Consider the following 14,028-nt stretch of genomic DNA (forward strand, 5'->3'; position numbering starts at 1 on the left):
TGCAAAAAACATTTACCTGATGTTACAAGAATGTTCCCAGAGTACATTTTGTCTGTCCTTTAAAGGTTTCCAGAATGTTTCATTAGGTTGTGGTAACATTATGGGGACATGACAAGAGCTATGTTCCCAAAACCCAAAATATGCTCAATTGTGATGACATTCATACAATGTTTAGGTTAGGCTGCACAGGACATTTCCTTAATGTTGTAAGACTGAAATAAATCTGTTTTTATGACGTTCATAGCATATTTGTTTTAGGTTTAACATAATATTCCATTGATGTTTACACAATATACATTTTACCTCGTCTTGGAGGTCCTCAGAACAGTACAAGAACATTTATAAAATGTTATATACAGTAAAAACTTGATCAAATTTTACCACAACACTCTCAGTATGCAAATGAAAGCTTAAGAAAGCAGACTGGAATACATCCCCATTATGTTTCTTTCCATATTGAATGGCAATTCTCATTTGATGATTGTATTGTAGGCAGGGTTGGGGAGTAACGGATTACATGTAAGGGATTACAAAAAACGTTAACTGTAATACCAGTAATATTGTAATTAGATTACAGATCATTTTGAAAAACTAGATTATTACTTTGAGGATTAGTTTTAAATTCATATTTGACAATCCTCTATTTTCTCAATAACATTCTAATTCAGCATTTAAAAAAGGCGCAAGTTGAAGTTTGTTTCACACGTCAGAGACCACAATGATGACGTGGGATTCGTGACTACCTCATGAGAGAATGCCGAGAGGGCAAAGTTGTCATCAAGGCAAAGGGTGACTATTTGAAAAATATCAAATCTATTTTGATTTGTTTAACACTTTTTTGGTTACTATTATTTATTATTCTACAATGTAGAAAATAGTAAAATAAAGAAAAACCCTTCAATGAGTAGGTGTCCTAAAACTTTTGACCGGTAGTGTATGTACGCTACCGTTCAAAAGTTTAGGGTCACTTAGTAATGTCCTTGTTTTTGAAAGAAAAGCACATTTTTTGTCCATTAAAATAACAAAATTAATCAGAAATACAGTGTAGACATTATTAATGTTGTAAATTACTATTGTAGTTGGAAACGGCAGATGTTTTATGGAATATCTACATAGGCGTACACAGGCCGTTTATCAGCAACCATCATTCCTATGTTTCAATGGTACGTTGTGTTTTTTTTAAATATATGTTTTTATTTTAAATACTCATTTATTACAAAAAACACAAGGAAGGGGTAACATTAAAGTATTAGAACATGAAGGACAAACAATACAGCATCAAGACACTATCAAACATGTATCAACATTGTTCTGAGAAATGAAGGCTATTGAATGCAAGAAATTGCCATGAAACTGAAGATCTCGTACAACGCTGTGTACTACTCCCTTCACAGAACAGTGCAAACCGGCTCTAACCAGAATAGAAAGAGGAGTGGGAGGCCCCGGTGCACAACTGAGCAAGAGGACAAGTACATTAGAGTGTGTAGTTTGAGAAACAGACGCCTCACAAGTCCTCAACTGGCAGCTTCATTAAATAGTACCCACAACACACCAGTCTCAACGTCAACAGTGAAGAGGCAACTCCGGATGCTGGCCTTCTAGGCAGAGTTACAAAGAAAAAGCCATATCTCAGACTGGCCAATAAAAATAAAAGATTAAGATGGGCAAAAGAACAGACACTGGACAGAGGAACTCTGCCTAGAAGGCCTGCATCCCGGAGTCGCCTCTTTGTTGGTGTTTTGCAGGTACTATTTAATGAAGCTGCCAGTTTGGTTAAAAATAAGTCCTTGATTACTTGCCCATATCATGCAGCCTACGTGGCAGTGTGGAAATGATCTCAATTGAGCAGTGTAAAGTACTTAAGTAAAAATATGTTCAAGTACTACTTAAGTCGTTTCTTTTGGTATCTGTACTTAACTATTTTTATTTTTGACAACTTTTACTTCACTACATTCCTAAAGAAAATACTGTATATTTTACTCCATACATTTTCCCTGACACCTAAAAGTACTCGTTACATTTTGAATATGGACCAATTCACGCACTTGTCAAGAGAACATCCCTGGTCATCTACTGCCTCTGATCTGGGAGGACTCACTAAACACAAATGCTTTGTTTTGTAAATTATGAGTGTTGGAGTGTGTCCCTGGCTATCCGTAAATAAATAAAAACTAGAAAATGGTGCCATTCTTAATGTAAGGAATTTGAAATGATTTATACTTTTACTGTTGATACGTACATTTTATCAATTACATTTACTTTTGATACTTAAGTATATTTAAAACCAAATACTTTTAATCAACTAGTATTTTACTGGGTGACTTTCACTTTTATTAGAAAATGACTCAAGTAACTTATCTTTACTTTTACTCAAGTATGACAATTGGGTACTTTTTCAACCACTGCAATTGAGTGCAGGAAATGCAGAAATGAAATTTGTTCTGAAATTTGTTTTGTTTGAAGTTGAATTGAACAGTATAAAACAATCAGAATGGAGAAAGGATCACTCACCCAGGATCACTCACTACTCATAAAGCACCCTGGGATCACTCACTACTCATAAAGCAAACGTAGAACTTTTATTATTCAAAAACTAAAAATACCGTCAAATACCATCTTTTTTATTTTTTAAATACTTTAAATATATTTTTTAAATATAACATTTTAGCCACATCTCCCAGACCTAGGTCATGCTCAGGTAAAACCATTTGGCTAATCTATACATATTTCCAAGTCCTATTCTTGAAGATCAAGGGGTATAACATTTATTGGAATGACTGGAATTCTCATAAGACTTTGTTTAATGTAAAGATATAATTTAATCGTATTATTATATGTCGTAGAAAGCGATGGGTTAGAAGAAGCGTACATAACCAACCCATATAGTAAAATTGAACATCCATATTTGCCAGCTATGTACTGTAAACTTTAACATTGATTTACCCTGCAATAGATGTCGTTCAATTGGTAACATACATTTTTGTCTTCTTCTAATGCCTCTTAAGGGGAAAGTAATCTAAAAGTAACGAAATGTAATCAGATTACGTTACTGAGTTTGGGTAATCCAAAAGTTACATTACTGATTACAATTTTGGAAAGGTATCTAGTAACTGTAACAGATTACATTTAGAAAGTAACCTTCCCAACCCTGATTGTAGGTGATCTAAAGACGCATAATAACAATTTAATTCATAGAACATTTGAACAGCATTTAATCATACAAATAAAGCCATATTTTTATACTTCATATGTTGACAATCTGCACATGTGGGGTTTGAACCTGCAATGTATGGTTTCCAAGCCAGGTCTTTTATCCACCAGGGAAGCTCTCTTACATATTTTATTTTTCAGTATAGCATCGCAGCATGGTCAATCCACAATTCCACAATGTTAAGCCTTCTTAAACATATCTAACCAGTATTTCTCTGGGTAACGGGGTTATTCACCATAACTTCACCCATCCTCTTTATATGCTGTGCACTTCTCTTCATCACGTGTTAAACGTTTTATTATGAAATGTGATTTTGAAATTGAGAAAACGTCAAATAGTTTTCTTATTGAGTTTGTAGGTTCTGAGAAGCATATGAATACACAACAATACAAATCAAATGTTCAAGTTATTTAAAGGAAACCCTATCTAAATAAAATCACATTTTATAAGACTTTCAACATATGTGATGAAGGTAATGTCCTGTGCAACCCAACTTAAACATTGTATGAATGTCATCACAACTAAGCATATTTTGTGTTTTGGGAACCCATGTACCCACACTGTTCCCACAACCTAATTACATATTCTGGGAAACTTTAAAGAATTCAGAAAGGCTGTTCTGTCAACATTCTTGCAACATCAAAGCAACATTTGGTGCACCCTGATACAAACTTTATGTAAATGTCAGCACAACCGTACAGTTTTTGTGTTTTGGGAACATATCCCTTGTCATGTCCCCACAACCTAATGAAACATTCTGGGAATCTTTAAAGAACAGATTAAATATGTTCAAGGAACGTTCTTGCAATATCAGGCAAATGTTTTACACAAACATTCTATAATCATCACCTCGACTGGACAGTTCTTGCGCTATGAGAACATCCTAACGAATGCTCTGGGAACTATCACAGAAACTATTTTGATTTGCTGGATAGTATGGTAAAGTAAAGTATAGACCAGGATACCCTTCTGTATGGGAGGGAGAGAGAGAGAGGGATTGAGGGAAGGAGCAAGAGAGCGACAGAGAGACAGGGAAAGTGACAGAGGGTGATAAAGAGATAAAGAGGGAGAATGAGAGATAGAGAGATAAAGATAGAGGAAGATAAGCGAGTATAGTGGTATAAAGGTGAAAAGCAGGGCGATTGATTTTAAAAAGACATAAAAAACGGAGATGGAGTCAAACGGTGAAAGATGGAGAGATAGAGGGGGAGAAGGAAATCAGATGAAATAGAGGGGGAGAAGGAAAGCAGATGAGATAGAGGGGGAGAAGGAAAGCAGATGAGATAGAGGGGGAGAAGGAAAGCAGATGAGATAGAGGGGGAGAAGGAAAGCAGATGAGATAGAGGGGGAGAAGGAAAGCAGATGAGATAGAGGGGGAGAAGGAAAGCAGATGAGATAGAGGGGGAGAAGGAAAGCAGATGAGATAGAGGGGGAGAAGGAAAGCAGATGAGATAGAGGGGGAGAAGGAAAGCAGATGAGATAGAGGGGGAGAAGGAAAGCAGATGAGATAGAGGGGGAGAAGGAAAGCAGATGAGATAGAGGGGGAGAAGGAAAGCAGATAAGATAGAGGGGGAGAAGGAAAGCAGATGAGATGGAGGGGGAGAAGGAAAGCAGATGAGATAGAGGGGGAGAAGGAAAGCAGATGAGATGGAGGGGGAGAAGGAAAGCAGATGAGATGGAGGGGGAGAAGGAAAGCAGATGAGACAGAGGAACAGAGAACGAGGGGAAAAAGAACAAAGGAGAAAAGAGCAGAGAAAAGGATCAAAACAGGAGGTCGTGGAAACCCTAGTTTCAGGGTAGAATTGATATGACTGTGTTGTGTTTTGTTGTATACAGTATTGTAGCTGTAGGTTACGGTCTGAGTGAAACCTACCAGGAGGCGTTGCCGTGGGAGCTGTTGTCAAGGTGACAGAGGAGTTCCAGGTTCTGGGGGTTGTGGGAGTTGTGGGGATCGTCTGGGGATTCATGGCTCCCTGACTCCCACTCTGGGGGCATCCTCCAAACAGCCCCACACGTCACCACGCGACTCTCACTGGCTGGAGGGGACAGGAGAAACAGGCAAAGTTACACACCTGAAGAGGGTGGGGGAACTGGGAACTCACGCAGGACATGGGTGTGAATGAAAGACAGCACATGCAGGGTTCCAGCTGGACCAGATCTATAGGACCTACTTAGGGAGCCGTTTTGGGGTTCTCATAAACCTGGTACAGCTAGATCCCTGTAGGTGCTGGCTTGCAATCAAATCCATTTCTTGAGTGTCCTGAAATGTACAGCGAGCTGATCGTGAGTAGATAGATCGAGCATGTCAAGTGACAGAAACATTATTCATAAAAATAAATTCCATGTCTGACATGCATGTGTGTCTACAGTGGGATGGTCTGGTCTCTGAGGTCTAACCCATTCCAGCAGCAGCTGTCATCATGTGAGCTGAAGAGTGTAGGGCCCAGCTGAGAAGAGAGGCAGAGAGAGGGATGAAGATTGAGAAAGAGAGCAATAGAGCAAGAGAGAGAGGAGATATAAGGAAAGAGAGCGAAACAGAATGAGAGACAGAGCGAGAGACTAACTGTGGGTCTCTCCCTCTGGTTTCGGCTGCCCCTAAAGGCCTACCCTTGCCTCCACGCCTCCCTGCTCTCACTCTGTCATGGCTGTCTACACATGTAAAGCTATGCCCCATTCACACCTCCAGCACACCACCATCCCCACCACAACACTATCCCCACCACAACACCATCACGAGAGAGACAGCCCATCTCCCCAGATCAGACAGTGAATAGGAAGGAATTTGCCTCAGCAGCACCTGTATAGAAAAAGATAGTGGGTAAAGTGAGGGCATAGGATCTTCACTTCTTTTTGACTGGGGCTACTCCATTAGATTGGATGTCATGGTAATTACGTTTCTCTTTTGAACTGCACTCTGACATAATGTGTATCACAGCCCTCCGCCACAATAGGGCTGATGCAAAGAGAGGAGAGTGAGAGTGCCGTGGCCTTGTTTTCAATGCCTCTCTCCCGGTTTCTCTCCTCACAACTACAGTAGCCTACATCCAGAGCTGATTCCAACTGTCACTAACCCCACCAAGGCTAAAGGCATCCATCTAATAAACTCAGAAATGTAATTACTTTTTTTTCTCCACTCTTTCTCATCCAAATCGTCTCTTCATGTTTGTTTAGATTTGTAATTGTCTCGAGGCAACTGTTGGCAGAAGGAGTGTGAGAGAAATGGGACGCGTTACTTTAGCATAATTGCTAGCGTGAAATGGCAGGGTGGGAGCATGGTGTGAGTCTGGGCTTGTGTGTCATATCTTGGCCATGGTCAGGGGTACACATGGCTGGCTAGCAGGGTTCTCACCGCCTTGCCTAGATGGTTACCTTAAGTAACATCCTTTCATTTCAAGACAGAATGCAGTTGCTATACCTTATGGGGTCATGAGATTTTCCTGAACACACGACTTGACCAGGAAAAACACTGGCCCCTAGTTGTGAGAGAGAGACTAGTAACATAAAGACAGGAACGAGAGACTGAAAAAATTAGAGATAAAGAGCGAGAGAGGCAGACAGACAGAGAGAAGGAGAAAAAAGAGAGATGCAAGGGGAGCGCGGGCGGGAGCCTCACTTTTGTTGTAGCAGGTCGCCAGCACGGCTTTATCTGCAGGACTGGCGCTGATGTGCCATATCTCCCCTGCCTGGTGCTGCAGGACGCTCTTACTAATGATGTTATTCTCATCATCAAAGTCAATGATGTGGATCTGTGGAAAGGAGAAAGGAAGAGCGGAGAGAGAAAGAGGCGGGAGGAGAGAGAGAGGGAAGGAGAGCGAGAGAGGGGAGAGCAGTGAGGACGAGGTTCTAGTGAGAACACAGACAGAGGAGCCCCCCCCCCCCCCTCATCTTTCACCAGTCACCCTAACCCTCAGCAGTTCAAAGCACCTCTCACACAAAAAGGTTCCGTCTTTAATATGACAGTGAACGCAACCTTAAATGCAGACATCACTTATTAAGATGTATTAACTTATAACACCCACTGCGTTTTTTGCCTTGATTTCCCCTTAAAAGCAGCGATTAAACACTCCTTCAGAACTTGAATCAGATTCAGAGGAGTTACAGAGAGCGCCACGTCTAAGACGGCAGAAAGAAAGGTCTAATAGAGGAAAATCGATCAAATCTAGTTTGCACCCTTCACGACATATGATAAGTAACATGTGGAACACCAGAGCAGGCAGGGGTCACTATCTGTGAAATCAGTATGTTATTATTACTGTTATTTTATTGTGTTACTATTTCCTTTTTTATTTATACTGAACAAAAATATAAACGCAACAGGTAAAGCGTTAGTCCCACAGTTCATGAGCTGAAATAAAAGATCCCAGAAATTTGAGACACGAAAAAAGCTTATTTCTCTCCAATTTTGTGCACAAATGAGTTGAGCAAATGATCAAATAGAATCCATCCACCTGACAGGTGTGGCATATCAAGAAGCTGATTAAACAGGATGATCATTACACAGGTGCACCTTGTGCTGGGGGCAATTGTGCTAAAGCCACTCTAAAACGTGCAGTTTTGTCACACAACACAATGCCATAGAAGTCTCAGGTTTTGGGAGGGAGCGTGCAATTGAAATGCTAACTGCAGGAATGTCCACCAGATCTGTTGCCAGAGATGTTAATTTCTCTATCATAAGCTGCCTCCAATGTCGTTTTAGAGAATTTGGCAGTACATCCAACCGACCTCACAACCGCAGACCACGTGTAACCATGCCAGCCCAGGACCTCCACATCCAGCTTCTTCACCTGCGGGATTGTCTGAGACACCCATCCGAACAGCTGATGAAACTGTGGGTTTGCACAACCGAAGAATTGCTGCACAAACTGTCGGAAACCGTCTCATGGAAGCTCATCTGCGTGCTCACGTCCTCACCAGGGTCTTGACCTGACTGCAGTTTGAAGTTGTGACCGACTTCAGTGAGCAAATCTTCACCTTCGATGGCCACTGGCATGCTGGAGAAGTGTGCTTTTCACAGATGAATCCCGGTTTCAACTGTACCGGGCAGATGGCAGACAGCATGTATGGCGTTGTGTGGGCAAGTGGTGTGCTGATGTCAACGTTGTGAACAGATAGCCCCATGGTGGCAGTGGGGTTATGGTATGGGCAGGCAAACGCTACAGACAACAAACACAATTGCATTTTATGAATGGCAATTTCATTGGACAATGGTTGAGAGGTGTTGTGGACCCAAAGCAGTTTGTCTAACAGCCATGAAGTTATCTTGCTATCATCTTCAAGGTCAGCAGACTAAAGAGTTGGCATTACAATAGAAACCGTAGGCCTAATATTTGCAAGCAAGCTGTGTGCAGGACTTTGGAACTTCTATTGACTTGACTTAGGCCTATTTGAATTGACCATTATGGAAATCTATTTTATAGATATTTGACTTAGGTGGTAAAGCAGCGACAATCAAGAGGTTTGATGTGGTTAATAACACCCGTCATTCTAATAAGGCTGAGTCTCACTGCACCGTGGGGGCCATTAATCTGGTTGCACTGGACAATAACTCCAGGCACTCCTCTACCCTGTTCACTTTTTACAGGCAGGGAGGAGAGGAGCAGAGCATCGGAGCAGCAGAATACAGCGTCCTTCAGCTGCCTCAAAGTCACACAGGCTGCCATTAACCTTGGGCTGGACCACATCGAGCAAAGATTATTACACAAAGTTATAATTTTATGGAGGGGAGACATACAAATAAATTCCGGTGCTGGTGGGACAGGGTAATTGGAGGGAAGAGGAAGAGCGGTAATAGGGCCCCTGAATGAACCCAGGGTGGAGGAGAAGTCCTATGGGTGATTTATCCTGCGTTATTCCCCAGCCGGAGCCAGCGGAGTGACTTATCCCTGCATCCCTCTCTCAGCCCAGTCGGGCTTCCTTCCCAGCCCGTTGTAATTATGTTGCAGAAAAAGACGGGATAAAAGTGAGCTAGCCGACAGTCTCCATTTTTGGGCCTTTAGTTAAAGCTCTTTAGTGGTGCGGATGACAGTTAGCGGGACAGAGGAGTAGGGAACTGGCAGAAGTGGCAGGGCTGAGATGTTTTAATGCCACACAAACTGGAGGAGCCCCAAAGTTCTGCCATTCATATTGCGCTGCCCTCTCAGGGCTGGAGTGGCACTTAAGGTGAGAGGAAGGGAGGGTATAAATTAGATATCTGAAGCCCACATTAGAGAGGCAGGAAGCTTAGTGACACGTCCAAGCTACTGTATAAGTGCCTGAGGCCAGAGACAATCAGGTGGTGTCTCTATGTGACCAATGCCTGGGGGTGGGACTGAAGCCATCTTCAAGGAGGAGTCCACTTGCTGGAACAGCCAATAATCATAAGTGAACCAGCATTGTGATAAGGATGGGATGAAATTATTGCTCCCTTTGTTGTGACTGCAATGCATTCAGAAATGCTGGTACAAAACACCCAAAATTCTGTTTTTCAATTCTCAACAACAGTGCTTGGTGCAGGGATCACAGCAGTACTATCATTATAAGTATTTTCCTCTCAAAAATATGGCGTGGGTGATCAAACATAAGCACTGTTTGTCTGTTCAACCACCAGGATAGATTTGGAATGGGCTCCAGCAACATATTTGAACACCCACAGCCAGAAAAAAAAAAAAAGCATAGACCATTTTCTCACCATTGGATGCCAAAACCATTTCAACACAGACATCAGTCTCTCCCTCTCTGAAATCAGTTATTACACCTCTCCCCCCACCACACACACACACATTTATGGCCAACTGTTTCTGTGGTCTGTCTACATGATGACCTAGGAAAGACACACACACACACACACACACACGGATGGGTTGGAGTCAGCCCAATAATAGTGCCAGAGGCCAAGGCTAAGCCTGTCCTCACAGCACTATCTGGTCCTCACAGCACTACCTGGTCCACACAGGCCCATTTGGCTAGCATGATCCTAGGCTTGTTTAGTAGGCCTACAATTCTCAAAGGCACATGGCAGCTGGACAAGGCTTGAGTTAACCCACTTAACTGAAGGTACCACTAAATAAGCAGAGCGTGGCATGGACAGTCATGGCACAGGCAATAAGATGTTGCCTTACAACCCAGTCTTGATGCAACCCAGGAGGAACTAGTTGTGAGGTATCAGTGGGTCTCAAGTCCCATCTCAACACGTGGGCCAATCTTGGCTGGAATACCCCATTAGGAATACTAGAGGCCTCGGTGGGCTGAAACAAGCAGCCAAAGAGCTACATCAGATAAAGGATCAAGTGAGTCCACTGTGGATGTTGTTCCCATCAAAAATATATAGTACCTTTTTAGTACAACTTTAGATTACATCCAAAAGTGGGCCCCACATTAGAAGAACAGACACTGTACAATACCCTTCCTAGATGGTCTTCCAATGCATAGGCTATATACAGCTGTAAGGTGTACTACTGTTGGTAAGTGCAGTCGTTTGACTCACCTGATTGTCAAATTTGAGGGACTGGGTGCCCACAAGAAAACGAATGGCATCCGATTCAGCTGTCTGGGAAGTTAGTGCACGAGCCTGCAAAACAAGATACAGTTGGTACATTGTAAAACTGTAACTAATGTACATTACCGGTCAAAAGTTTTATAACACCTACTCATTCATTGTTTTTTCTTTATTTTTACATTGTAGAATAATAGTGAAGACATCAAAACTATGAAATAACAAATATGGAATTATGTATTAACCCCAAAAAAGTGTAAAACAATATATTTTATATTTGAGATTCTTCAAATAGCCACCCTTTGCCTTGATGACAACATTCTCTCAACCAGCTTCATTAGGTAGTCACCTAGAATACACTTCAATTAACAGGTGTGCCTTCTTAAAAAGTTCATTTGTGGAATTTCTTTCCTTCTTAATGCGTTTGAGCATTAAGGTAGGGGGGTATACAGAAGATAACCCTAATTTGGTAAAAGACCAAGTCTATATTATGGCAAGAACAGCTCAAATTAAGCAAAGAGAAACAACAATCCATCATTACTTTAAAACATGAAGGTCAGTCAATACAGAACATTTCAAGAACTTTTGAAGTTTCTTCAAGTGCAATCGCAAAAACATCAAGCTCTATGATGAAACTGGCTCTCATGACGACCGCCACAGAAATGGAAGACCCAGTGTTACCTTTGCTGCAGAGGATAAGTTCATTAGAGTTGTAAGCCTCAGAAATTGCAGCCCCAAAAATGCTTCACAGTGTTCAAGTAACAGACACATCTCAACATCAACTGTTCAGAGGAGAATGCGTGAATCAGGCCTTCATGGTCGAATTGCTGCAAAGAAGCAACTACTAAAGTACATTAATAAGAAGAAGAGACTTGATTGGGCCAAGAAACACGAGCAATGGACATTAGACAGGTGGAAATTTGTCCTTTGGTCTGGAGTCCAAATTTTCGATTTTTGATTCCAACTGCCGTGTCTTTGTGAGATGGATGATCTCCGCATGTGTAGTTCCCACCATGAAGCATGGAAGAGGAGATGTTATGGTGTGGGGGTGCTTTGCTGGTGACACTGTCTGTGATTTATTTAGAATTAAAGGCACACTTAACCAGCATGGCTACCACAGCATTCTGCAGCTATACGTCATACCATCTGGTTTGGGCTTAGTGGGACTATCATTTGTTTTTCAACAGGACAATGACCCAACACACTTCCAGGCTGTGTAAGGGCTATTTTACCAAGAAGGAGAGTGATGGAGTGCTGCATCAGATGTCCTTGCCTCCACAATCCCCCAACCTCAACCAAATTAAGATTGTTTGTGATTAGTCCGACCAGAGTGAAGGAAAAGCAGCCAACAAGTGCTCAGCATACGTGGGAACTCCTTCAAGACTGTTCCAGGTGACGCTGGTTGAGCGAATGCCAAGAGTGTGCAAAGGGAGGCATATTTGAAGAGTCTCAAATATAAAAATAAAAATAATAAAAAATGGTTACTACATGATTCCATATGTGTTATTTCATAGTTCTGATGTCTTCACTATTATTCTACAATGTAGAAAATTGTACAAATTAAGAAAAACCCTTGAATGAGTAGGTGTTCTAAAACTTCTGACCGGTAGTGCATGTATGTACAGTATGTAATGCTATGCCTATACAGGGCTTTACGTGACGAATGTATCACTAAAGCATGATGACACTGCAAAGCAACAATGTTGACATACATTGAAGAGAGTTCAGATGAATATTTGTCAACATTAGAGTTACATAACTAGGACGAGGTTGCCCCAGTATTTGGGCGTTAGAGATGTCGACAAGTCATACTCCTCGTTGACGTCTCTAACGCCCAAATACTGGGTCAGGACGAGGTTGTCTGACATAGCTATACTGTATCCAGCTAACGTTAATGCATGCATATCTCCGACGTGGAACTGTACCTGAAATTCGAGGCCGTATATCACAGGTGCATCGTCCTCCATGTCCGACGTATGTTGCAAGCTTATTATTATTGCTTGAAAGCGTTACGTTTAATGTGAGATTTCACAAATAAACTGTTTGCACTGTTTATCCATCACCTCGCTGGATGTTATTTTAATTCCGAAAACGTAAAAATAAATACTTACGTAGCGTACAGTGAATGTCCGTAAATATATCTGGAGAAAGAAGATGTTTACGGTTTAAAATGCGTAAAATATTTAAGAATACCAATTCGACAGATACGTAGGAAATGTGATTCCTATTGGACATTGTACATTTAACTTCCTGGAAGATTCACGCAGGCGCACTATTGCCGTAGCTCAGTAGCCGTCATCATTCCTTAGCAAAGGTAATCTAAAGAGCCTTGTTTTTGTTTACATTGGTTTACAGCTTAATAGGGGAGGCTGATGCATCGCTACATGTTATTTATGTAAGCAAGTGATTTGTATGAATATATTTATAAAAGTAGTTATGTCCTTTTTTGCCATTTGAAGCACCTGTAGTTTAGCACGCTAACTTTAGCTAGCCATCATTACCCAAAAAGCACAACAATCTACTAGCCATAGAAATTGAATGAATCATTGTATATCTATACATCTAAGCCCGTATGATACATTTCATTGTAAAGAACATGACAAAGTACTTACAATAAATCATATTTTTAGGTAACCTGATTTATGATTCCTCCATACTATTATTCTCAGGGAAAATATGGATAGCAACGAGACTCCTGCACAGAGGCCAGTCACCCTGGACATCACAGGGGCAGTGGAGGTTGAACCCAGTCTGAGTGAAGACCGTATCCCTCCAGAGCCAGTCCCCACCCTCCCGCCCTCCTCTGATGTCCTGTTCCAGGAGGAGAGCATTGACCTGGGGTGCGAGTCCTTCATCACTCCCCAAGAGGACAGCCACAGCACACCCTCAGAGAGCCTGATGGACAAGCTCAACGACCAGATGATGGAGAGTGTCATGATCTCTGACTCCACCAACAACAGTGAGGAGGACCATGTCGTTCCCATGGACAACCTGCTGGAGCAATTTGAGGAGAGAGAGGAGGAGCCAGCAGCAGCAGTGGTTAAAGAGACCTCAGTGGAGAAAGAGAAGAAGGAGGAGAAAGTGGATGATCTGATTGGACAAGACACTACTGAGATCAAGATAGAGGCTGCGATGATACAGACAAATCCAGTAGCCTCTAGCCCTGAGGAAACAGTGGATGATGTGAAACCAGAGCTAACTACTGAAGAGCAGGATTTTGTCACCGTCTCCGCTGTAACCCCAGAGGACAGCACCCCCAGCCCAGGCACCCCTAAGCATGAGGCAGCACCCCTGGAGGCCAGCAATAAATCAAATCAAATGTATTTATATAGCCCTTCTTATATCA

The 14,028-nt window shown here is 41.9% G+C and overlaps 1 protein-coding gene and 1 pseudogene across 4 annotated transcripts in view; one reads left to right on the plus strand and one right to left on the minus strand.

The window, feature by feature from the left end:
* Nucleotides 1–13,393, minus strand: part of LOC120060208 (EARP-interacting protein homolog) — a 42,395-nt gene extending 29,002 nt beyond the window's left edge. Inside the window, exons 1-5 of one of the 4 annotated variants that reach the window (XM_039009354.1) lie at nucleotides 13,295–13,393; nucleotides 12,608–12,823; nucleotides 10,674–10,757; nucleotides 6,825–6,957; nucleotides 5,085–5,247 (exon numbers count right to left, since the gene is read on the minus strand). In XM_039009354.1, coding sequence (XP_038865282.1) covers nucleotides 5,085–5,247; nucleotides 6,825–6,957; nucleotides 10,674–10,757; nucleotides 12,608–12,649 — 422 coding nt within the window. In that variant the 5' untranslated portion in view covers nucleotides 12,650–12,823; nucleotides 13,295–13,393. Of the gene's footprint in view, nucleotides 1–5,084; nucleotides 5,248–6,824; nucleotides 6,958–10,673; nucleotides 10,758–12,607; nucleotides 12,849–13,294 lie in introns of those variants that run through there. The other 3 variants (XM_039009356.1, XM_039009353.1, XM_039009357.1) reach the window with 3 other exon arrangements.
* LOC120059779 overlaps nucleotides 12,941–14,028 on the plus strand; it is a 29,128-nt pseudogene continuing 28,040 nt past the window's right edge.

This window comes from Salvelinus namaycush, chromosome 15 (genome assembly GCF_016432855.1).
Source record: "Salvelinus namaycush isolate Seneca chromosome 15, SaNama_1.0, whole genome shotgun sequence".
In the NCBI taxonomy this organism is placed as follows: domain Eukaryota; kingdom Metazoa; phylum Chordata; class Actinopteri; order Salmoniformes; family Salmonidae; genus Salvelinus; species Salvelinus namaycush.